At 37.3% G+C, this 23,481-nt stretch overlaps 1 protein-coding gene across 1 annotated transcript in view; it reads right to left on the bottom strand.

Moving 5' to 3' along the window:
- Positions 1-7,480: 7,480 nt before the first annotated feature.
- Positions 7,481-23,481, bottom strand: part of MICU3 (mitochondrial calcium uptake family member 3) — a 41,898-nt gene continuing 25,897 nt past the window's right edge. Inside the window, exons 11-13 of the mRNA XM_017744520.1 lie at positions 19,305-19,413; positions 18,192-18,349; positions 7,481-9,392 (exon numbers count right to left, since the gene is read on the bottom strand). Of these exons, the coding sequence (XP_017600009.1) occupies positions 9,282-9,392; positions 18,192-18,349; positions 19,305-19,413 (378 nt within the window). The 3' untranslated portion in view covers positions 7,481-9,281. The remainder of the gene's footprint in view (positions 9,393-18,191; positions 18,350-19,304; positions 19,414-23,481) is intronic.

The raw sequence follows: 23,481 nt of genomic DNA, 5'->3' as shown, positions 1-23,481 counted from the left end.
CGGTGGCGACGCTTAACACAGCACTGCAAGTGCTTTAAAACACCCGGTGACAAAAAGCGCTGCCTCGTTTGCAAATAAGGTTCGGAGTACCATGAACCACAAGTGTTGCGGGCGGCGGTGCCTTGGCGGGCAAGAGGCGGTGGGAGGCCACGGTGGCCAGGCGTGGCTGGCTTGGGGCTTTTGGTGGCCGTTCGTGCAGGGGAAGGTGGCAGAGGGTTATGCTGACTCACCCTTCCCCGAAAGGCTTTACGTTATAGTCATCATAACGAAACGCTTGTGAAGATCACAGTAAACCCAGCCTGCGTTACAGTATGTGCACCCAAATCGTTGCTGAATTACCATTGCGAAATCGGAAATGTCGAGCACGGCCTGTAGTATTTCTGCAATCTGCTAGAATCTCTCAGAGCATCGGTGGTGCAGTAGGTGGGAAGGAGCTGGTTGATTAAAATGGGTTTGGACTTTGAAATAAACCTTGTCTAATATCTCACGCAGGAGAGTAGGCATGAAGATAAGTAATCACTACCTGGAAGGCATACAACTGGCATTGATTGAGAAAAAGGCTGCAAGAGAGGAAAATAATATTGGAGAAAAGGCAGAACCAATAGCAGGTGTGCTGGCAGGTTCCAGAGTAGGAAATGGAGTAGCTATAGTATGTTTGTTGAAGAGACACAAAAAAAGAAGTTGACCATATGGCTGCAGTGTTTTTATGTGATGCAAAATCACGCACCCCTTTTTTTGTAAGATCAAGCTGTGACCAACACAGGATGATGTATCAAGAGGAATAAGATACATCCCATGGCAGTAAATCGTCTTTGCCTATTCAGGAAAAAGACTCATATGTCATTCTGAAGGGCTCAGCAAAACCATCTCCTCAATGTATGGTTATTACAGTAGAGAAATGAATGAAATATGCCCCCAAAGGATTGGAACATAGTAATTTCAGAAAAGATTCTGCATAATGGGGAATTATGTATTATACTTTAAAAGGTAAAGATACAGTGAACGGTGCTGAAAAACTAGATTTGATATTCCTGCGTACTGTATTTCTCAAAACAAGAGTAAAGGGACTGAAACCAACATGATGTAGACAATAAAAGCATTTTATTTTACCTTAATTAATTGTGGAAGTCATTGCTGAGGCCAGCATTTTAATAGAACATTTAAAGGATTTGACTTTACTATGTTTTAATGAAAACATCTGTGATTATTCAACACAGATTTTAAAAGCATAAGGAATAAAATTACCACTGCCTGAAGGTATATAAATAAACTGCTCTACAGGCAAAAGTTAAAAGAAATGAAGGCAATTTCATTCATTTGATGGTTTTTCACACTTATTTGGAAATATGTGACAGTGACCTCTCTCAGGTACCAAGGACAGTGTATCTATTGTGTTCTGTGTTTCCAGGGAGACATGTTTGTACCATGAGAAATTTGCAACTGCATGCTGTGTATGTATGGATGAAGTAAGTTTTGCATCCTCTTAGGGTCTATGAAAAGATTTCTCCTGTAAACCATTTTAAAATGCTCTGTGTGAGACGGGGCTTATTAACAACACATGCCAGGGAAAACTTTGTAATATAGTAATTTATTCTTTGGAATCATAGTTATTATAAAATATTATGCATATAGAGAGGTGGCAGTTTGCCAGGTGTGGGAATAAAAAGATGATGTATTACGAAGACCTTAAATTTTATCCTACAATTTCTGTTCAGAAGCTTTTCATTATCCCTTCATGAAAGTGGGCTTTCTACCTTTTCCATGGTCACTACCACCCTCTGCTCACTGCTCAGCTTTCACAGTAATCAGAATTCTCTTATTTCATAAGCTAGTAATTACATGAATAATTACTATAACGCATGCTTTACTGTAGCTCCAAAATCATGGTCATTCTGGTTCAAAATTAGTGAAATAAACAGGCAAACTTCACTTTAATTTAGATGGAACAAAAAAGCTTGCCCTGACTAACACTCTCAATTACCTTGGAGCATCCTTTGGTCAGAGAACTGTAAAGAATCCCTCTCTCCTGTCCTTGTGTCTTCTCCCCATGGACATGGGCTCTCTAGCTCTCCTTCATGTCCAGTTATTTTCTATTTCTTCCATGACTTTCATCACTCTCCAGCTGGGTCACAAGAGACCCTTTCTTCTGTGCCTTTCCTCCTCTTCTTCCCTCTGTGGTATGACCTGCAGAAATTTTAGGTAGCAGCAGAAAAACTCAAGAGCAAGCATATTCAAAGGAGCATTGTGTTATGGCAGAAGTAAATCCTGGGATAACCTAAACCATTAGGTATTAATGGACAGGTTTCCCAAATCAGTGTACTTGGGCTGTCTCTCGACAGTGAGAGAGATTACTTGGGGCACAGTTTATTGCTGTTTGTATGAAGTGTTCATAAGAAAAAGATAGAGGAAATGAAGGTAATTTTCTCACCAGGAGCTGGGCTGAAGGAAGGTGGGGTTTGAGGAGGCAGCTTGAGTGTTTGGCAAATCGAAACGAAACGTTCTTGTCATAAGCGGTACCACTTAGGCTTTCCCCTCAGGCAAGGTATATGCAAGTTATTGCTGGTAGATTTTTAAAAATGTGTCTGTCCTGGCATACATTTGGGTATTTCTAACATGACCACTTCTGACTATTCTCTGTACCCAGTTGTGCAAAGGGATGTTAAAGGGAGGGGTTGCCACCCATAGCTCTGGGGCTGGGCATCCTCCTCCCTGCTGGAGCCCAGCATGGGGACCTGGTGTCTCTGTCCCAGGCAGGTGAAGGTGGCTGCTGCTTTCCTGCTCAACCAGCAGCAACTTCAGCAGCACCTCTGCACAGGGCTCACACAAGTAGCAACAGCCAAGTCCCTTTCTCCTCTTTGGCTGACAGGGCTGAGGGTCACTAGTGAAAACACATGCACCTCTCTCCCCTCTACCCTCACGAGCACATGCATTGTTGCAGATCCCCAAGTACAGGTGTGGCTTCCCTGGTTGTCTGATACCCCTGCAGATCCCAGACCTTCTTACCTGCTCCATGGTCCCCAAATCACCAGCTGTCCACCTTGGTGCTCATTGCATTTTGACAAGGTTCTTGTGCAGCTGGTCTTCTGAAACAAGCATCCTCCCGCTCCACGTATCCTTGCCAAGCACTCTGGCTGACTGGGGCTGTCCCTGCTGTTGCCTCTGTGAGTGTTCTTCGGGTGCATTGTACAACATCTATATGTCTGGCTTCCTCCCTTTGTCGTCCCACTTGGTCCTTCATCAGATTACATTAACAAAGCAGGCGCTCTTTCCTTCCACATGCTCTGACAGGTAGGTTCCAGCTGCGTTCAGATACAGAATGGGGAGTGGAAACCGTGCCTCTTTCTGAAGGGAGGCATCGTGACACCCTTAGCATGCAGTCCTAATTAAAAACTACTCCTTTGCAAGTCTAGGGGGGTCTGCTCTTCTCTGCAAACAATCTGATACGGTGGAATACTTCCTCCCCCACTACGTCCCATGTATCCAGTGGAGCGGCAAGAGGAGGAGGGAGGGTAGGACAGGAAAACACGTATTTGCTTTCACACAAGTGCAATACACAGAGCAGCAGCTAGAAGCAGGAAGACACTCAGGCAGACTGACAGGCACACAGCACTCATTAGGTGAACCAGCCAGCTCTGCAGGGATGCTCTTGGGCCTTCCTGACAGTGACTGTGCTGCTTGCTTCTCTCCAGAATGTTTGGGTGTTGGACCACACTTACCACACACAGGAAAAGAAATCTCTCTGCAACATCTCTGGAATATCACCTAGAAAATGTATGTTGCATCCCAGCTGGAGTTAGGGACCATCTGTGTGTAATTCGTGGCTCCCAGCTACATGAAAATAAGTAGTTAAGTAGCCTTCCTAGTCTCATAGCTGTTAAATGCATTTTAATTGAAGGGCTGGCCCAGATGTATTCAACTTGTTGCTCTCCCTCTCATCCTGGCTCGGTACTTAATTATTTGCAACTGTTTGGATACCCAAACCTAACTGTTGTCATTTGATTTTTTTTCTTTAATTTTTGTGGCAATTTGCCTGGTTCTCCACAGGAGGCACATTTAACTCTTCTCCAATTCCTTCCTCAAATTTCTTGATTCCTACCTCTGTATTGATACAATACTGTATTTGTCAGAGTCTGCCTTCAAGGAAGTTTTTTCAAACCTTATTTGGGCTTATTATCCACCCACTCTTCTGTCCCTTTCAGCAGTAATTTTTTCCTGGCATTGTTTTTTTCCCAGATGCATTCATCTGGGAATTTTCATTCTCTTGCTGCTTTTCCCTTTGTCACATAAGGTGGGAAACATGGGAAAAAGCTAAACCAGTTCCAATCAGTACTAGTTCTTGTGCAATGGAGATCTGTACAGTGCCCTAAGGTGGGAAACATGGGAAAAAGCTAAACCAGTTCCAATCAGCACTAGTTCTTGTGCAATGGAGATCTGTACAGTGCCCTAAGGTGGGAAACATGGGAAAAAGCTAAACCAGTTCCAATCAGTACTAGTTCTTGTGCAATGGAGATCTGTACAGTGCCCTAAGGCAAGTCTCTGCTTAGGCAAAAATCAAAACCCCTGCAGTAGAAAACCCTTCAAGAGCTGTATGTGAGAAACCTTATTCCATGCTGTGTGCACCGTTCCAGTGCTTTCTGCCCTTTGGAGTAGAAGTTACATGATTTAATGATTGATTCCAAAAGCAGACATCTAAATTTAAAATGATCAATCTGATAACTTCCCCCCCCAGATGGCGTAATTTAAACTTACTTTTACAGCTAATGCCCTGAAATGCCTTGACAGACTTGAGCCACTCCATGCCTTGGTTATACATCTAGGTTTGGCAGTTGTCCAGGGATGAAATACCTGCTTATGTTAGTGCTTTTTGTTGCTGGGGATCCTCATAGTATGTCTGCACAAAATGTAGCAACAGCCACATTTTCTTTCTTTCCACTTCCCATGGAAATGTTTTAACTGCCACTCTGTAAGCCAGTTTTGGTAATTTGTCCTCTGTCTTCATGAAATGATACAAAAAGGCCGCAGGGTTCACAGCACCACAGAAAGTAAATGCTTCAGCAGGCTCTTAGGGCGTCTGCCCAAAACAGCACAGATATGGATACAAAAATGCTGCTAGCAAGGATTTTCTTGCTATTTTCTAAGTCCGTGAGAGACTTTTCTCTCTCACAGAAGAGGTAGCAGAGTTATGTAAACAATGAAACAGCTGCAGCCTTTAAAAGTCTTGTTTATGGTATAGTAGAAAAATATTTTGACAATGGATGTTTTAGGATTTTAGCCAATCACCCCCAAGGGGTGGCTGGTCCTTTGTCCAATTAGACTATGAAGAAAAAAGTCTATAAAAGAGTTTGTAAAATAATTAAATCAATCTTGCTGCACAATTCCTGTCTGCTGGATCTTCTCTCCTCCTCCTCCCTACGGCTGCGGGACATGGTGATAGGGCCTAGGACTGTGGTAATACACAGACTTCTGGATTCCAGTCTCTGCTCCTTATACTGGGTTTTGTCAGATGGTTTCCAAGTGCAAGGGCATTTTTTGTAAAGCCTAGGTAACTAACTTCAGACTCAGTATTTTATTGCAGAGATTTGAATAACTGAAAGTTTATTTTTACAGGGTCGTACTCTTTCGAATCTAGGTTGTAGCTTCTGAATAGGGTTAGAGTTAAAAAATCCCAGGTGTAATATATTGCTTTTTCTATGAATATTTATATGTACAAAATTATGTATTTTAATAAAAAAATTTCAGGTGGGTACTAGTATTTTTATGTAATGCTACTACCTAATTATAATATTCATCTGTGGGAGGAATTTGTAAGTCAAACTAGTGGTGAAAATTAACATTACCCATTCAAGATTAAAGCACATCCTCATGTATTAAATTGTATGTGTAAGAAAAAAAATGCAATATATCCAAGGGCACTATCTGCTGACAGGTTCAGGGTGCCAAATGCCTTCATGGATTCTCAGATATAGGGAAAAATATTGTACATTCAGACCTCACACAAATTAGAAAATATTCATATAAATTTTGGCTTGATTTTAAGGGGATTTCAAACTTGGTATTGCTACAAATTAGTTCCAGATTCACTTTTTGAACAATGAGTTTTTGGTCTGATTCTTTTCCTTCTGCAAGTATTAGTCTACAGTTCTTTTACTAGAAACTGTCTTGAAAATATCCTCAGTGGGACAAGAGAGCAAGGCACATCATTAGGTAATGATCATTGTATCACACTGTCAAATCAAAATGAAAAATTTCTGTATAATTTTTTCCCCTTTATTTCAATGCATTTGTATCCTGATATTTAGGTGGAGAAGAAGAGATCAAATAACTACAGAAACCAGGCAGTGTGACTAACAAAATGCTGAAAGTCGCTGTTCAGTAGTTTTTTTTTCCTTCAGGTTGATAACGTTCTATGTCATACAAAGCAAGAATCTACAGTGGAAGGAGTTTGTATCCACTTACTGCTAAAATGTGCAAGGAGGGAAACTGCCACTGTGATCTTAAACATCAGCAGATTATCAGGGAGCAGCCTGCTCTCCAGGACATTCTACCAGGAACTAGGAGCTCATCACAGCTCAGACAAAAGTTGGTTAGTATCACAAGGCTACCCAAAGCTGAAGGTTTGCTAGTTCCCATTTTATCCCAGCTGGTCTAGGCATCTGTGGGCAGTTCCTAAGCATCCTCTGAATATTTACTTTTATCATTACAGTTTTCCCAACTTACAGAGGAGAACAAGAGCTGGTTTTAAGCAAAGCCTAAATTTATGCAACTTTTTACATAATGTAGTTGCAGCATACACATTTTCTGTGCTGCCAGGAATTTTGCAGATTTTGAACAAGGTTTTATTGAGCCCAGTGACTGCTGCTTATCCGAGGGGTGCCTCTACAGCAGATGGCATGTGCCATTACCCTGCCTTGTTTTCACCTGTCCTTGCATTTTCAGGTCTTTTATGCAGAATTCTGTGGCTGAAAAGCAAAGGTATCTAAAGAGATGACTAAAAGAAGGAAACAAGTCTATTTTTTTGTGATGGTGAGATGCTCTAATTCAAAGTGCTTATACATTCATGTTACCAAAAAAAAAAAATTATTATGACAAAAGAATCTTAATTATATACACTGCAAAGAATATTAGTTTCAAGTGCATTTATTTTGAAATAAACAAGAATATTATATGTATATATTCATATTTATATTAAATAACATTATTAAACATGAAGAAAAAATAGTCTTAAAAACTAATGTGACACTTTCACATTCTATTTTATATTAAGTAACTATAGATAGGAAATATATAGAAAAATGCTAAAATTGCCTCAAGCCAGCCATAAAAGCAAAGTGCACTATTGCCTAGGGCAGTGGAAGAGCAAAATGGTGATGGTACTGCTGCTTCCTCCAAGGGGAGGATCACTGTGAGTGGGAAGTCATGAATGAAAAGGAAGGACAGGAACCCCTTCAGTGACTCCCAACGTTTTCTTCCCTTTTTTTTGTCCTTCATCACTGAAGTAGTAAACTGGGTTTTGCATATGCTGACAAGAAGCAGTGAGACAGTTCTGCGTACCGAGACGATACATTGAATACAGTTGATTCCCTAAATGATTACACAGGGATTGCACCTTATCTGTGTTCTGCTGTGTCAATTCAAGAACCTTTATCTCAATTCATTTCATTTTTTTCTTGTTGTCAGTAGTTTAAGGACACCAAGGTGGAAATTTTGAATTTATTTATCATGAAATATAAACTGAACTATCATCCTTTGATAGTATTCTGAACTGGCTTGGGTTTTGCGGTTTTTTTTCAGATAAAAGCCACACTTAGCACATATTTTTTCTACAGTTCCCAGTGTGGAATTTCTTAAAAAAAGCTTCCTTCTCATTTTGTTTTGATTTTTCTGTGAGAGATAAATCTTAATATAAATTAAGCATTTCTAAACTTAGGTGCACTGTTACACAGATACCATACATCTATTCACATTACATATAAGATGGTAACTGAAGAACATGTGCATTGAATAAATTTTTAAAGTTTTCTTTCATGTATATGGAGTAGTAAGATATTTAAAAGCATTATTTTAGTTCTGATTGTCTGACTACTAAGTATTTGTGTTTCTGATGACAATTTTTTGACATTAGTTTAAGTATGTGTGTATTCAGCTAAAAGTATTTCAAGGCACAGTCTGTTCCTAAACAGATACAGATTTATTCAGTGTCCAGTGAACCTTTTCAAGAAGGGTGTAAAAAAGATGTGTTATTGTTTGTGTGGATTTACTTCCTACTACCTAACAATAATCTTAATAGGGAGTAAGGAAAAATGCTGTTGCTGAATATCAAACAAGTAATACTCAAGTAATATTACTTAGTGTTGTTCTGTACTGCCACATGCATTCACGTTTTGTTGGTTTTCTGTTTGACACAAACACAAGCTATTTATCTAGTTTTCAGATACTGCATTCCGGAGTAGCAAATTAGACAACTATAACTTCTACTCAGTGCCACTTCATATAAAAGTGCACTATTCACAAGAAACACATGAATTTGTACTCTACCAGAAACATATCAGTGTATGGCAATAAAATTTATAATAAATATTACAAAGTGTGTGTTACATGAATTTGAACATTTTGACTTTTCTTTGACATACTGCTTGTAAGACATCTTAAAATCTGTACTATTTTTTAAAGGATAAATTCATAAACATAATAATAAGACTTGGAGAATTTGAACATTATAGTCCATACAGTACTTTTCTTAGGTAAATACCTATCATTCACATTATCATTGTAACAGCTTTACTCTCTTTGTAAAATAACAGCTTCTAAGAGTTTAATTTGTCCATTCAACTCATATATAATGTTATGATGCTTGAAGTAGTCTCCTTTTCACTTTAGCACAAACTTTAAATAGTGCTCTTCTGAAAGCAAATTCACAGTCTAAGCTGATGCAGGCAGTTTCTCTTCGCTGCCAAACATCTTCCTGCCCAGGTGTAAGACTTATTTTTGTTTTCTTTTAAATGACAAATTTATCTCAAAATAATAAAAAATAATATTCAAAAGGTGTTCTTACAAAAAAAGGCTTCTGCCACTCATGTGGTATAGTTAGTTCATCAATTAAATAAAATATATACTGAAAAGCAGTTTTAGGAGTTGACAATCACTACACTAAATGGAAAAGAAGTTCTGTGTTTTGTACTGCAGCTGGAAGATTCACAATTCACCTGGGTTAATTTGTTCTTCATTAAGAATTCATGGGAATAAATAATTCTAGCCAGTGCAGATAATCCTGATTTCTTCCTTTATCTCAGCATATCTCGTCTCCGAAATTGCTTCCATAGATCTCTGAGATGTTCACTGGTTACAGTCATCACACAAGAGTAATATTCCTTCCAACCATACTTTGGAGTCTCCTGTGAAAAACATATAATTGGAAAAAAGATATCATTCACTAAATTCCTTAATTCTACCTTAAATTTTTTTCAGGCTCATACACACTAGATAGATGTTTGAATATTAAAATAATGAGAGATCAAATTTACTTCAGTAAAATGAGGGTCATAAATCCATACAAAGGTTAAGTATTCAAAAGGCATCCTCACCTCACAGCACACAGTTAGCATTCAACAAATAGCCTATTTATATTAAAAGATGCAAGAAAGTATTTCTTCTTTATTCAGGTATGTCCACCTCCCTCTCTAGTTTTGCTCCTTGTTTCTTTGTATTGACACTGTACTAAAAAGTTCACCTATGACACCAAACAAAAAGCATAGAAAATTATTGATGTTCATTAAACTGAGGTACCAGCAAAAACCAAATACCATATAGGCAGATGACATGAAAGCTTCTTTATACTAGATTACCTTAATCCTAAAGTGCATTGTAGTTCAGCAACATGAATAATTGTCAATTGAATGGAGAGGAAATCTGGCCAAGGGCTGGCCTGGGAGATGCACTGCTCTGTGCTCCATACTATCTGTAGTTATCACTGGATCTCATTAATTCTTCCTCTGTTCCTAACTCCACAAGTCTATTTTCATAGCAAGTGTAGAAAGATGGAGAGATACTAAGAATTAGAATAACTGGGGAAAGAAGCCACTTTGCTCCTAGTTTATATGCTGAGCATATGTCACATGGTGTGGAACATCCCTTGGGCCACTTGGGGTCCTGGCTGTGTCCCCTCTCAACTCCTTATGCACACCCAGCCTCCTCACAGGTGGGGTGGGGTGAAAAGCTGAAAAGTCCTTGACTCTGTGTAAGTCCTGCTCATAACAACCAGTACATCAGTGTGTCATCAACAGTATTCTCATCCTATATTTAAAACACAGCACTGTAGCAGGTACTAGGAAGAAAATTAACTTGCTCTTAGCTAAAACCAGGACACATGGTGAGAGACTGTCCAATATCTTGTTTTGGTTGAACTGAGTGAAGGTGTTAAAGAGATTGCCACACTGCAGTACATTAAAACCCACCATTAGACAGTGAAGCCTACATCTATTTATTCTTATCCCTCATCTTGTTTAATTAGAAAGCATAGAAGTTGTAAATATGCAGAAAATTATGCAGAAAACAATCTATTCCACAGTAGTATATGATACAGATGTTAAATGAAATATTAGAAATATTAGATGAATGCATAATTTACTTGAGATATATAGTCAATCTCATGAAAAAATGCATTACTTGCAAATTGCACTGCATTATTTAACAAAAGCATATTGTTTATTAACCTGTGCTTTAAGATATGCATTTATTATTTTATGAAACAAGTTCAGAGAAATGTTCATGAAAGTCATTAAATGCTGAAATACACTGACTGTTCATCTACTTATTTCTAATGTACTTATTTCTAATGTATGCACTGTTGTACCTACTCTCAGTGCACCAAATCCGCAGAAGGAACAGTCTGTCCACTCATTCTGCAGTGCTTTTGCCTTTCACTGGAATAATCTCCTCCCACTGTATCCAGGTATGTTTTTAAGTTTCTTGTCAGGTTTAGAATCAAAAGTGCAAGTTCTGCAATTTCCAGTTACTTTTGTAAGATGAGTCAGGAAGGTGTGCCTAATCACACACTTCTCACCTCTCTGCTTTAGAGAAGAGGTAAGCAAAAGTCTCTTCAAACAGTAAGCAACAGCCGCTTTTGTTTTTTTTAAAGCTATCTTTTACAATAGATGTATTCAATTGCTGTGTACTAGGAAAGTATATAAATTTAAAGATTTAAAAAGATTAGCTACATGACAAATTTAATCTCACTTGACAGAATGAAGTGTTTACAAAAGACAGCAATTTATAGTTGAAATGGCTGGAAATGAGGTTCTGAATCCATGCTTCAGTTTTTCATGTCTTTTTCAAAAGAAATTTCCTTCCTCAGTCAGTCTCAAGGTACTCTTTTCAGCTATTAACCATTACCTCCTAAAAGCTTTTAATGAGAAATTTTGAAACTTCACAATATTCAGACCATCTAGAAATCAGTTATTTTAATACAAAAAATCTTAAGATGCTCAGAAAATTACTAGTACACAGAAATTAATTTCTAGGTTTACATTTGTGATGTAATAGTTACTTTCAATACTTCAGTAGTCAATAAAATCACAGTTATGGCCTAAGTATCTATTACAGTTACTGAGCACACAAATAGTTTAGTGAACAGTACTTTAAATGGACTGTAATCCCTTTGTAAGTTGGTCTCTAGCATCCCTTTTTGGAAATTAACTTTGAAAGGGCTTTGTTAGAAACTTCCTAGATAATCCTTCCACACGACATTCAAAGCAGAGCTTTGCTCCATGCTCTGTTAGGCAGTTCTCTACAAACATGTTTTTCAGTTCTCCCTGCAATGTGTGCAAAGGAGTACCTGCCAATTCGAGTCAGGCTGTGTGCCCTGCAGGGGCCACGCACAGCTTGTACAGTTATTCCCCAAGGAGAAATTTTCATTATTTATTATACACGTACAACATTCTTTACACTGTGGAATAATGGCATTAGTGCATTTTGGAGATACGTGACATACAGCACAATGTGCTGTTTACCACTTTTCAGAGTGCAGATTCAAAGCAGGGTATAATCTGTGGTAAGCGTGCCAAGTATCTTAATCTCCTTCACCAGAGTTCTACATTTACTGTAGAAAAGCACAATGTTTCAAAGCACAATGAACTGTACATTTATATTTGGAAAAATTAATAGTAGTTGCACTGCACCTAACTTTGGGATGTAGTTGCAGCTGATTTTTGTATTTCATGTACATTTATGTGCTTCTTTGGACATCAGAGTGAAAATTAATTACCCACTGAAATTGTTCAATTTCAAATCAAATTATTCCATTTTTATTATCTTTTCAATTTACACACTAAATGGAAAATAATGATTTTTAGAATTATATAAATCCACTTTCACTCCACGATGTATGGCAAAGACAGAACTATCTCTGTTCTGCTCCACACTATTTTCACCAAATCACTTCACATGCCTTCGCTAAAGTTTCTGTTTCCATTAACTGGCACTTGCAATGAACCTTGGTAGAAGCTTACAACAAATCTGAAGAAATATTATGATTTATGCAATGTTTTGCACAAAACGGAACTCTTAACAACTGGTTCTGTCACTGTAATGCCTGGGCTTGATCTCAGAGGTCTTTCCTGACCTTAACAATTCTGTGATCCTGACTCGTGTTAAGAAACAAGAAGCACTTGCTCAAGTGAAGAGCAGTAGTGAACTAATGTGTCAGCAGGGAAGAGGGAATTTTATATATACAAGGCTTACATTGTATTCTTCAGTGCACAAGCAACAGCTATTTGTTACAGACCTACTCAAGCAAGCTTGCGTACAAGAGTAATTTTGGTACTAGCATCCAGGAGCTCCAGGTGGGAAGCACAACAGGGTAAATAACCAGCAGCCTCTACATTAACTCAGTGAGGCTGCCTGTAGCCAAGTCCATGCCCTGACATCTAACCTGGTTTCTCTGTCTCCAAATGGGTAGTGTAGACATACTGTAATTCAATTTTTTTTTGGAAAATGACTTTATACAGAATGAAACATCACCCTTTATAAATCTCCATGGTACATTTTTTCCCAGTTTACATCATCTCAGTATATGAATTAATTAATTTAGTGCCTGAATTTAGATCTGACAAGGTGGTGATTGATGTATGTACACTTGATGCTTTTACCACAGTCTCTCTTTTTGTCACCAAGATAATTCTATTGATTAGGCACTGGATTCCTTTGTGTCACTGCATTTTCTTGTACTTGGTCACATACCCTTCACTGAAATGATTAGGGAAGCATCACGACTGTGTAGCATTTTGCCAGTTTCCTGCAAGAGCTGTTCCACATCTTGGAAAGTTTACAGTTTAAACAATGCAACTATAATGTGGGTTCTGACAAAAAGACAAAGTACTCCTAATAATTGTTTTTAAAATTAAATGAGAAAAGAAGAAAGGAAGCTTTGAAAGTCAGAAGGTTAAGCTAAAGCCATGACTTTCCTCTCACGTGACTAGTGACTTGGATTACTAAAATGTTGTTTAAACTACTTTATTAGTCATTTACACTTCCCATTAGTAAGGTGGAGAAACCAGATGCTTTGTTAAGATCAAATTTCCTGTTCTGTCCCTCACATATTAGTACAATGCTTCAGTATTAGGTTTATAATACTAAAAAGGAAGCATAATTTTAAAAGTGTTAATAGTTAATCAAAATAATAAAGACATAATCCTATGGGTGCTAAATGTTACACATACAGGAGGAAGAGCATATGCAAATCAAACAGAACTCATCTTTCTAGTAGGACAAACCAGCTGTGTACCCCCGGACATGCCCCAAACCATCTCTACTGCTGAATTTCAAAGGACCAGCCTGCTCAAAAGATGTGACACTTCACTGGAAAAAAAAAAAAAGGTCTGAGAAGTTCCAAAGAACATGGTTTGTGCTACATGACATACTGTGACACAGGAACATGTCAATACTTCAGATACATTCCCTCTCCCTTGCCTATCTTGCGCAGGGGTCTACAAAAGAAAACGGTAGTGGGACTGGAGAGCTGATGGGCTACCAGTCTGGGTAAAGAGACCCCATCTCTCATCCTTACAGACTCAGATTTTACACTGCTGATGGAAGCCAGATATCCCCCCAGATGAAGAGGTTCCAAGGTGCTTCGCTTTGCTTTCCTGACATGCTATTTCAGAGTTAGGAAGGAAGGGTTAATCAGATACAAGTGCTCGGAGAGGCATATGACAGAACAGAGGAGGACTCAGAAGGCCAATATGACAATGTATGGAGCCATCTGAAGATGGTTATTGAACAAAACAATCTCAGCTTAATATTGTGCCTCAGAATTAAAAACAGCAGGGGAATGACAGTCAAACCCTCCTGGATCAGGAGCATGAGATGTGCTGTACCCCTCACAGGGTCACTCAGAGCAGACCACTGGCCATGGGGCCTTGTTTGTCATGGCGTACATCTCTTTGCTCCTCCCCTCTGTAAAAAATACATCTGGGAGCCAACAGCCTTCATAGCAACTCCTGCAAAGTCTTTACATGGAAACAGGAAAAACCCTTGAATTGCAAAGGAACAAACTCTTGCTTCATGTAAGAGGAGAAATGTCTACTAACACAGTGTCTGCTGTGTCCACTGTGTGACAGTTTCACAATATGGCTACAGAATACGTGCACCTCAGTATTTACCAAAACCCCCAGTACAACTGAATTGCACGAATGGACATTCATGTAGTGAATATGTGAAAACAGCCATGGTGATCATGTGTGGACACAGTGCTGATCTTTCAAAATTGCTGGTACAGCATTAATTTAACCAATAATACATTATTGCTTTCAAGAATGTAACAGTATAAATCAAAATAGAATCCAGTCACTAAAAGTCAGAAAAATCTGCCTCTACAATCTTCCGTGGTAACTACTTATTAGCTATAAGTACCTGAGAAATTACTTAAGAAGGGGTAACAGGACAGACAGAAAACAGCAACAGAAACTATGAAAGAATACTTTTCCTAATTCCAAACACAGTACAAAATCGCAGCTGGCTTACAAAACAGTGACAGTGTGAGTCAGTCATTACCAGCTCCAGGATAAAATTCTACTGCTTCAGTCAATCACACAATGTGATGCCTTGAGCTACTACATTGCTTGTAGTAATATATAACTATATATATAGGTTATATATAGTCATATAACCTATTCCTGAGTTTTGGAACAGGAAACAAAGCAGTGACAGCTCAACACTCAGCCATTCCTGCAGGCATGCCAGCACACTCAGACTGGTGGCTAACACATACCGTCATTTATCTGCTATAGAGCTCCTTCCTCACGCAGGATTTGAAAGTAGTATACCTCTGTATAGGTTTGTAGCCCTGTGGAGCAGAAGTGCGCAGATGCAGACAACATGTGGAGGCAGCCAGGGGTAAGCGTAAGACAACGGTATCATGAAAATACAAAAAAATGGCTTTAATTGACAAATAGCTAGGAGATACAGTACAGTATGTGTTATGCAAAATGTTTACCATTTAGTCATTAAGTTCCAAGTCTTTCAGTTTAAAAATAGAATTGTAAAGGAAAGGGAATCTTCTTATATATTTTTAAATTTGGGGAAAAGAAAGGGAAATAATTATTTTAACTAAACAGTAAGCAAAACTAAAGCTTTTCATGTCTGAATATTTTTAATAAATTTATGGCAATATTCTGACTGACCACTTGATGGCAGCTTAACATATGAGATTATTTCAAACTACTAAGACAAAAACAAGGTTTCAAGTTAAGGTACTAAATTGCAGAAAAAGAGAAATTTCATTTGGTAAAGTCTTTTCCAAAAACGTATCTAAAATCTGTATTAAAATGAGCATTTATTGTGTTCTTATAAGAGGTAGTACCTGACCCTCCTGAAGTTTGTAAGTTCAAAGCTAAGCTTTTAAATAGGACAAACCTGGTACATACTGACTGACGTTTCAGAACTGCATTTTCATTGCACTTGTGTAACTCTTTGCTCTTAAATAGGTTTACTTTAGTCTGGCTATATAACCACAAAATGCCCTTTTCTAAAATACAGGGTCCCAGTACCAAGTTCTTACGCCCTCAAGATTCTGGGCAAACATTTTAGTGAAACAACTTTTAAAAAGGTTGAATTGCTAAGTCCAAGACGTAAAATCGTACTTCAAATCATAGGCCTAATTGAAATTTTTATTTTGGGATGTTTTTGGAAAGATAATCAGACACTACATTAATTGTCAGACATTAATTGTGGGACACTTAACATTAAAATCAGGCATTTGTACTTCATAAACGGGTTCAGATTTCTCATGGCCAGGATTTCTATGTTGCTACAAAATACTGAATAAGCCAAAGCTGTTACGATCTTTTATCTGTATAATGGAACTGACTGAATCTTTGAATATGGATTCAAAATACAGTTATTGATAAAGAAAAGATTATTGATAAGTTATTGATAAAGAAAAGGTTAGTGATTTGTTAGTTTTGATTTAGCGCAAGATGACATTTGAGCCCTCCACATTGTAGGAGCAAGAGGGCAAAGTTTTACTTGTTTTGGACACACTAAATACTCTGTAACTTTTAATGTACAAACAATAGGAAGCAATTAATGACAGTTTCCGCCATCTGGAAAAAAGGTTCTTAGGCATTTTCTACTTTTCATTCTAAACCAAGACTGCAGTGGGTGGGAGATGTTTTTATTAAGGCAAAATTTTTACAGATTTTTTTTTTTTTTATGAAAGCAAATTTTTGCAGAATTTTTACTATTATCCACTTGTGGAAAAACTTGGTGTGACACTTAGGAAAACTTAGTGGAAATTGTAATTCCTCAGTTTAATACTGTAATTGTCTTGGAATACTACTGATTAGCTAAGAGAATGCATTTAACTGAATTACAGGACCAAATCACAATTATCTCCTATGTAATACAGGAGATTTCTAGTATTTAACTTAAATCAGAGTTATAATTTATGAAAGACTATTATTCTTCTGAATATTGGCTATTCTTTATAGTTTTTTTGCAGGCCACTGGAATATTTTATAGTGGTCCAGGCAAAAGCAAGATACACACAGAAGACTGAATAGTGCTGGATGATACAGATTTTTAAGAATTATATGTGATTTCTGTCATGCATTTTGTGAAATAGAAACATGTAATACAATTACAAGAATTACTTAGTAAGCGGACTGTTTTCTGGTTAAATTCACATACACTGCACATTTACAATTAGTAAACAATTAAAACATATAGCTGAACAGCTTGAAACAATTGTGAAACAATCATCATTACCACACCATAATAAAAGGAATTGAGGACCAACGAGGAAATAAGTTTTTTACAAATGGAGTGGTTGTTATCCACGTTTTATGTTTGATCATAATATTACAGAAATAACAAGTAAACTATTAGACTCAACACCACTTCACAGAAAGTTCTAAAATTACATTTGGGAAGCTAACTAAAATTAACTAAAATTACAGAAATAACATATTGAAATGTGACTTTAGGAACCATAATACAGTTTAAGATTTATGTCTAAGCAGTAAAGCAATAAGGTTGTTAGTTAGAACACCATTTTACATTTAGTTAAAAATGTTATCACCTGTCATATGAAGAAAAAAAATGACTGCAAGTAATTTCTTGCCCTCTAGCTTATTATACTTGAATATATTAGGTACAGGGTTTAATTATTAAAATCACCTCTGGACTAGAACATAGCATTGTTCAACACCACTTCACTAATTCTTTATTTGAAAATTAAAACTACCTTCTGCTGCAACTCTTTCCAACTTGGTATTTTATATAATGTTTTAGAAGAGCATTTAGAGTTGACCTTTAACTAAACTTCCTGAGCTTGAGAGAGACAAATTCTCTTTTCTCTGCAAGCAATACAGAGATAATTGCGGCCCTTGTTAAAATTCTTAATGCTAATCTATGAATCACACAATACAGAAGAAATGACAGTGTAGAGGGATTTCTCATCTCCTATTTGGTTTGCCCACTATAAAGGTACATCATGTCCTCTAAGTATTGCTTTCTAACAAAAAAAAAAAAAAAAAAAATCAAGAATTTACGAAGGATTTTATCTTACAGGTTGCTTCAGTGTTTCTATAAAATGTATGTCTTTAAACATATGCACTGCTGGTTTGAAATCTACAGATGCTAAAGTAGTGGTAAGTAGCAAAGTCAACTAAGATAAGTATAAAAATTAGAATCCTTACCCTAAACCCTCGATTGAGTCTGTCTTTCATAATGCCAATAAATTCTTTGTAACTCAACTGGTCATCTCTGTCGACATCAAAAATCTTGAACACTGTGTTCACCAAATGTGCTGAAAGCTTCACACCTGTGGCTACATACACAGCACGCTTGAATTCATCTGCATAAGGAGAGCACCAGAAAAAAAATTTAAAAAGTGAATTTAATGGTACTTTGTGAACAGCCTATTATGAAATACAAGTAAACTTTTAACCTGAGTTTTCACATTTAAATACTCAAAAAAACAAGAAGTGAAAATTAGGACTGAATTTCACAGTTCTAAACTAAGTAGTTCTTAACTGATATAAAATGACACTGCTTAATTGGTGCCAATTGTTTTCCACAGAAGATAACAATCCATGTATTATACTATGTGCAATAACAAAATTAGAAAAACATATTATAATTAAACCTATGCCACATATATGGCATTTACTTATTTGACACAACACTGAACCCAAGAAATAGAGCAGGAGAAAATGACACAATCCCTTGGTAAGGGCACATGAGGTAGGACCATCCTGGTGTTACTGGGTCACACCCATGAAGAGGCTACTTGAGGAGAGCATGCAAGTGATGACTTTGCATATTGCTCACCTTGTACTCCCCAAGCATCACAACTGTTTTATTAAGGGTTTTAGTAGGTCATACATGCCTAGTTCTTTCAGTACCCACTTACTGATTTGTTAAAAATCTGTCTGATCTGTCTTTGGACCTTGTGACACTGTTTTCTTCTACAGCCTTTGTAGAAGGCCAAGTTTCAGATGCTCACTGTGTAAAGAAAGGCTTTTGTTTGCTTTTATCTGATCTCTCACTGGTGTCATCAAGTGCCTCTTAACTCCTGTATTGTAGGATTTGATGGACAACTATTCTGCATTCAGCTTGTCCCCCACTTACATGACTTTGCACAATATCTCTCATGATATGACCAAGCCTTCTCCTCTGAAAGCTGGAGTCCTAGCATTTTTAGCCTTTTACTGGAAATATTAAAACTAGGAAATACAAAACATATTTGCATTTTTGTCAACAGTTCTATATGGACATCAATGTATTTTTGTAAAAATACAGATATTTACCTTGACCTATGGAACGACTTGCAAAATTATACATTTGCATTGCAATTGTAAAGTCTTCTAGATTGTTCAAGAATTGAAAAAATGATCTAAATTCTTCAAATGTGATACCCTAAAAAGCAGGAGAACAATATGCACTGTAAGAATTACCAGTAGTAACAACAACTGAATAAACAAACCTTGCAATTATATATGTCTACTTCATTTAAGAACAGATACCACACCCATAAAAAAAAAAAAAGGGGGATTTATAGTAAAAGTCAGTAAAGCAGAGAACTGGAGTTTCTTGAGGAATGCAGTATGTCCTTCCTCTGTGCGACTGCAACAAGACTGCAATTCTCATCAGAGCAAATCAAAAATACTGTTCCATTGCTGAGGGCAATTTTTAAGAATTCCAGGATTATTACAATACAGTAGTCAATATTGAGAATAAAAAATGTAGGTTTGGAAGAACACTGGAGTGTGTTTACTACTGAAAACCTGCAAACCACTATTATATATATGTGAGTGTGTCTGCTCATATAAATACATTGAATGAATCCATAAATGTGTTATGATCTACCTTAAGCCTGTATTTTAAGGTGCAATTTTTACATATCCAGATTTAGACACCCAAGTCTCTTCAGCTGATACTCCAAGTATCAAGTACTGGAAGGTTTGTTCAGCTTTTTAAAAAATCTATTGCATTTTGACCAGACTTTAGAGTATCTTCTGTGAAAGTTTCACTGAAAGTTTCTTGTTAAAAGAGTTTACTTTATCTTCATTCCTTGTGATATTTTTTCTGCTCTTCTCTCGTCTTAATTAGAGATCCAAAGATCTGATAAACTATCTCTAAATCAATTTTGAAAGAGACCTGAAAATAAGACTTTGAATTAAGCCAGGACCATTACCTATATCAAATTCCCATTGGTCTCAGCCATTCTGAACATGGAATGGCATTCCTTGTCAAACCTTGATCTCCCTAGACTCATTTAACTATAATTCCTGGCTATTTTTCTGTTTGCTTTTATCCTTTTATCCTGTTTAAGTACTTGTCTCTGAAAATATACTTGAAGGCAATAATAAGACCTGTGAGCCTTTCTGTTCAAACTAAAACATTGATCTATGTCTGTCCTCAAACATATACATAGCCTTTATGGTATGTTGGAACACAGAAAACATACAAATGTAAGTTTGTGCCAGAGGAGAATATGGCAGAGGTTGGATGCAAACCAATATGAAACAGCAAGGACTGTGGAAAATGTGGACAGCAGCGTAATACTGTTATAATAGAAGAATTTAATAGGTCTCCACACACTTGAGATGTAAACCCCTGCTTAAATGATCCTACATAAGTGCTAGCTAAGATTTATAAACTCTTTGGTGAGCTTGGCCCATCTCCATCATGAATTGCTTTTCTCAACAAGCAGATCCTTCACAATTGGGAGGAAACTTTCATACATGCAAGTAGAACAACCTCCTTATTTAAATTTTTATCCTAAAAACTTAGTATTTTTGTTTCATTGCATTTGACACTAATAGTTTATGTGTCCAAGTTCTAGTTCTCGCACTGTGTTTAGACTGAAAACTCTATCGGACTGGAATAATTCTGTCATGCATTTGTGAAATTCCCAGATCAGTGAAACTTCGTGGCAAAATAGCCATCGTAGAAAACATCCACCGAAGTCTTGAGCTGACATTTTCAGGTTCACAAATCCTTCATGTGCACTTATTTGTCCGTAAAAATTCTGAATGCACAATATAAGTGTAAGAGGTCAGGCTACTGCAAAAATCGTGTTTGCGTGCATGACTTTTGCTTTTCCTAATAAACTGTCTCTTTCTCATCCCTCAAGTTTCTGGCTTTTACCCTTCCAATTCTCTCTCTGATCCTGCTGGTGGGGGAGTGAGTGAACGGCTTTGTGGGGCTTGGTCAATGGCTGGGGTTAAACCACGACAAAAAAAAGAAGCTAACTTTTTTATTTATGTGGACAGATTAGATTTTACTACATCAAAGAAAATTCAGATTAATGTACCAATGCTGCTAAAAATGCACTTTCTTCAGAGCTGATATCCATAGCAATTCACGATGCCAGCTTAAATGAATCACTGCTTGGCATCTAGTTAGTAAAAGGAGGAAGACATCCTGTGAGCAGGCAGCATGCCAGCTGAACATTTTAATGTAACTAAAATATTACAAAAGATCATCGTGTTGCTTTAGGGGCTTCTTCGTACAGTGCCGTGAAAGATTAACATCACCAGCTGTGAGAGTAGGGGCTTATTACTTTACAGACTCGACTAATTTTTCTTCTAAATGGAATCCTCTGGTTAGTATTAGTATTGCAGCATATCACTGTCATGAAGTAGAGAGCACATTTTATAATTTTCAAATTATAGTGTTATGGCAAGTGTAAAAAATGTGACAACATTTGAACAACATATGAACAACACCTCCAAGGCAGTAAGAGGCAAAGTCTCATTCTCAAAAGCCTGTGGCCAGCATTAAGAGATGTCACAGGGATTTACTTTTTCCACTGTACTGACAGGACATTTACCAAGCCAATGATACAAAGTTATGAAAAACAGCAATGTCTTCTTTCACTTAATGGAGGTATAGCATATGGCATACAGATACATGGCACCAGTCCAGTGCCAGGACATTCCCAGAACACAGCATAAAAGTATATTTGTAAACAAGTGACAAAGCTTTCTACATGTAAGTTTTCCTTCACTGATGGTCCCACCAGAGACCAAGAAGAGGAAATTACAGTGGAATACTTGCTATGACATTGGAAGACCTAGAGATGAACTTCAAAGAATACTTTCTTGTGTTCAAAAAAAAAAGTCTGTACTTATATTAACTTCACCTTTGACATTCAAAGTATTTCTCTATACCTACAACTGTCATTATTTTTCAGTTTCTCAGGTGATACTTACATGTGGATACTAAAAAGCTAGATGCAGAGGAATTTTCCAGCTTTCTGCAGCATCCTGGGAAGTTTTCCTTCCTCACGCAAGCTAGCAGAAAACAGTTTGAGGTTTTTGTAAACCAAGACTGTATCTAAAACCTGCTAACTTGTTTTCCAGTTTTTGTTATGGTACATTGGAAGGTTGTTTTAAAATGGGTGTTGTGGAGTCTCAGCCAATCATTCTGGGGGTGGTTGATCAAGGGACCAATAATGTCATGCTACTCTGGCGACCTAAGGTATATAACCGGATTTATAATTAATTAAATGCCCCACTTTCTCCTGAACTTGAATCCTGTGTCATTCTTGCCATCCTCGGTACAACAGCTACACTTACATCATTGTTTTTATGCAAGACCTGAAGTGAGTGGCTTTGTTTTTTTAGATTTCCGTCTGGAACCATGCAGTTATAGCAGTTCTGTTGCACTGTCTTGGCTCTGAATATTGAAAGCTGCACAGACCTTTTATGGCAGCTTGATCTGAGCACCTCAGCAGCTAGACCAGGAACTTGGAAAGGGTGACTGAGCAGGAACTCTGATCCCAATCTTACTTCTTCATTTTACACCTAATCTGGTCAAAGAGATAGCCCTGCTTTCCCAGCTATATTTAACTCTCAGTGGCCCTAACTGCTGTAAAACCACAGGAAGAACCAGATAATCCAAATATCTGAACACAAAAATGTTGATTTTTTGGAGTGTGCTTCTATCAGGTCAGTTGACTGATCTTACTTACTGTGAAGACTGAAATGACAATGTCATTTCTCAAATAAAGAGACCCCAAACAAACTGTTCAAACTGATTTATTACTTTTCTTTGCAAGCTCTGCTGTAAATGTTATTAAAGGATATAGCTATTGAAAGAGTTAGATTTCTAGGCCAGATTAATCTGATTTCCTTCTGTAAACACAAACAGAAGAAGTATATCCAAAACATCCTTTGTTTGAAGGGCTGCTTTTAATGTTATCCTCTAGATTATCATTGATGCATAGTTGCTACTACATTTCTCTCAGATACACTTCTGACAACATATTTGTTGTTAAACAAATCAAGAACTATCTACCTCATGACCTTTAGTGTTTATAGTATATCTGTCTCTTCAGTCATTAAAAAACCCACACATCCAACAATAATTACAATTGATCTACTATTAAGACTATGAAACAATGAGATAAAATGTGATGTTATTTCTGAAGAGATGCTACTCCAGTGGCAGTGCAAAGAAGGAAGGACAGGGGAGGGG

The sequence above is a fragment of the Corvus brachyrhynchos genome, unplaced genomic scaffold (assembly GCF_000691975.1).
Source record: "Corvus brachyrhynchos isolate BGI_N302 unplaced genomic scaffold, ASM69197v1 scaffold17, whole genome shotgun sequence".
Lineage (NCBI taxonomy): Eukaryota > Metazoa > Chordata > Aves > Passeriformes > Corvidae > Corvus > Corvus brachyrhynchos.
The sequence above is the reverse complement of the archived record's forward strand: the minus strand, read 5'-3'. Positions and strand labels throughout refer to the sequence as shown.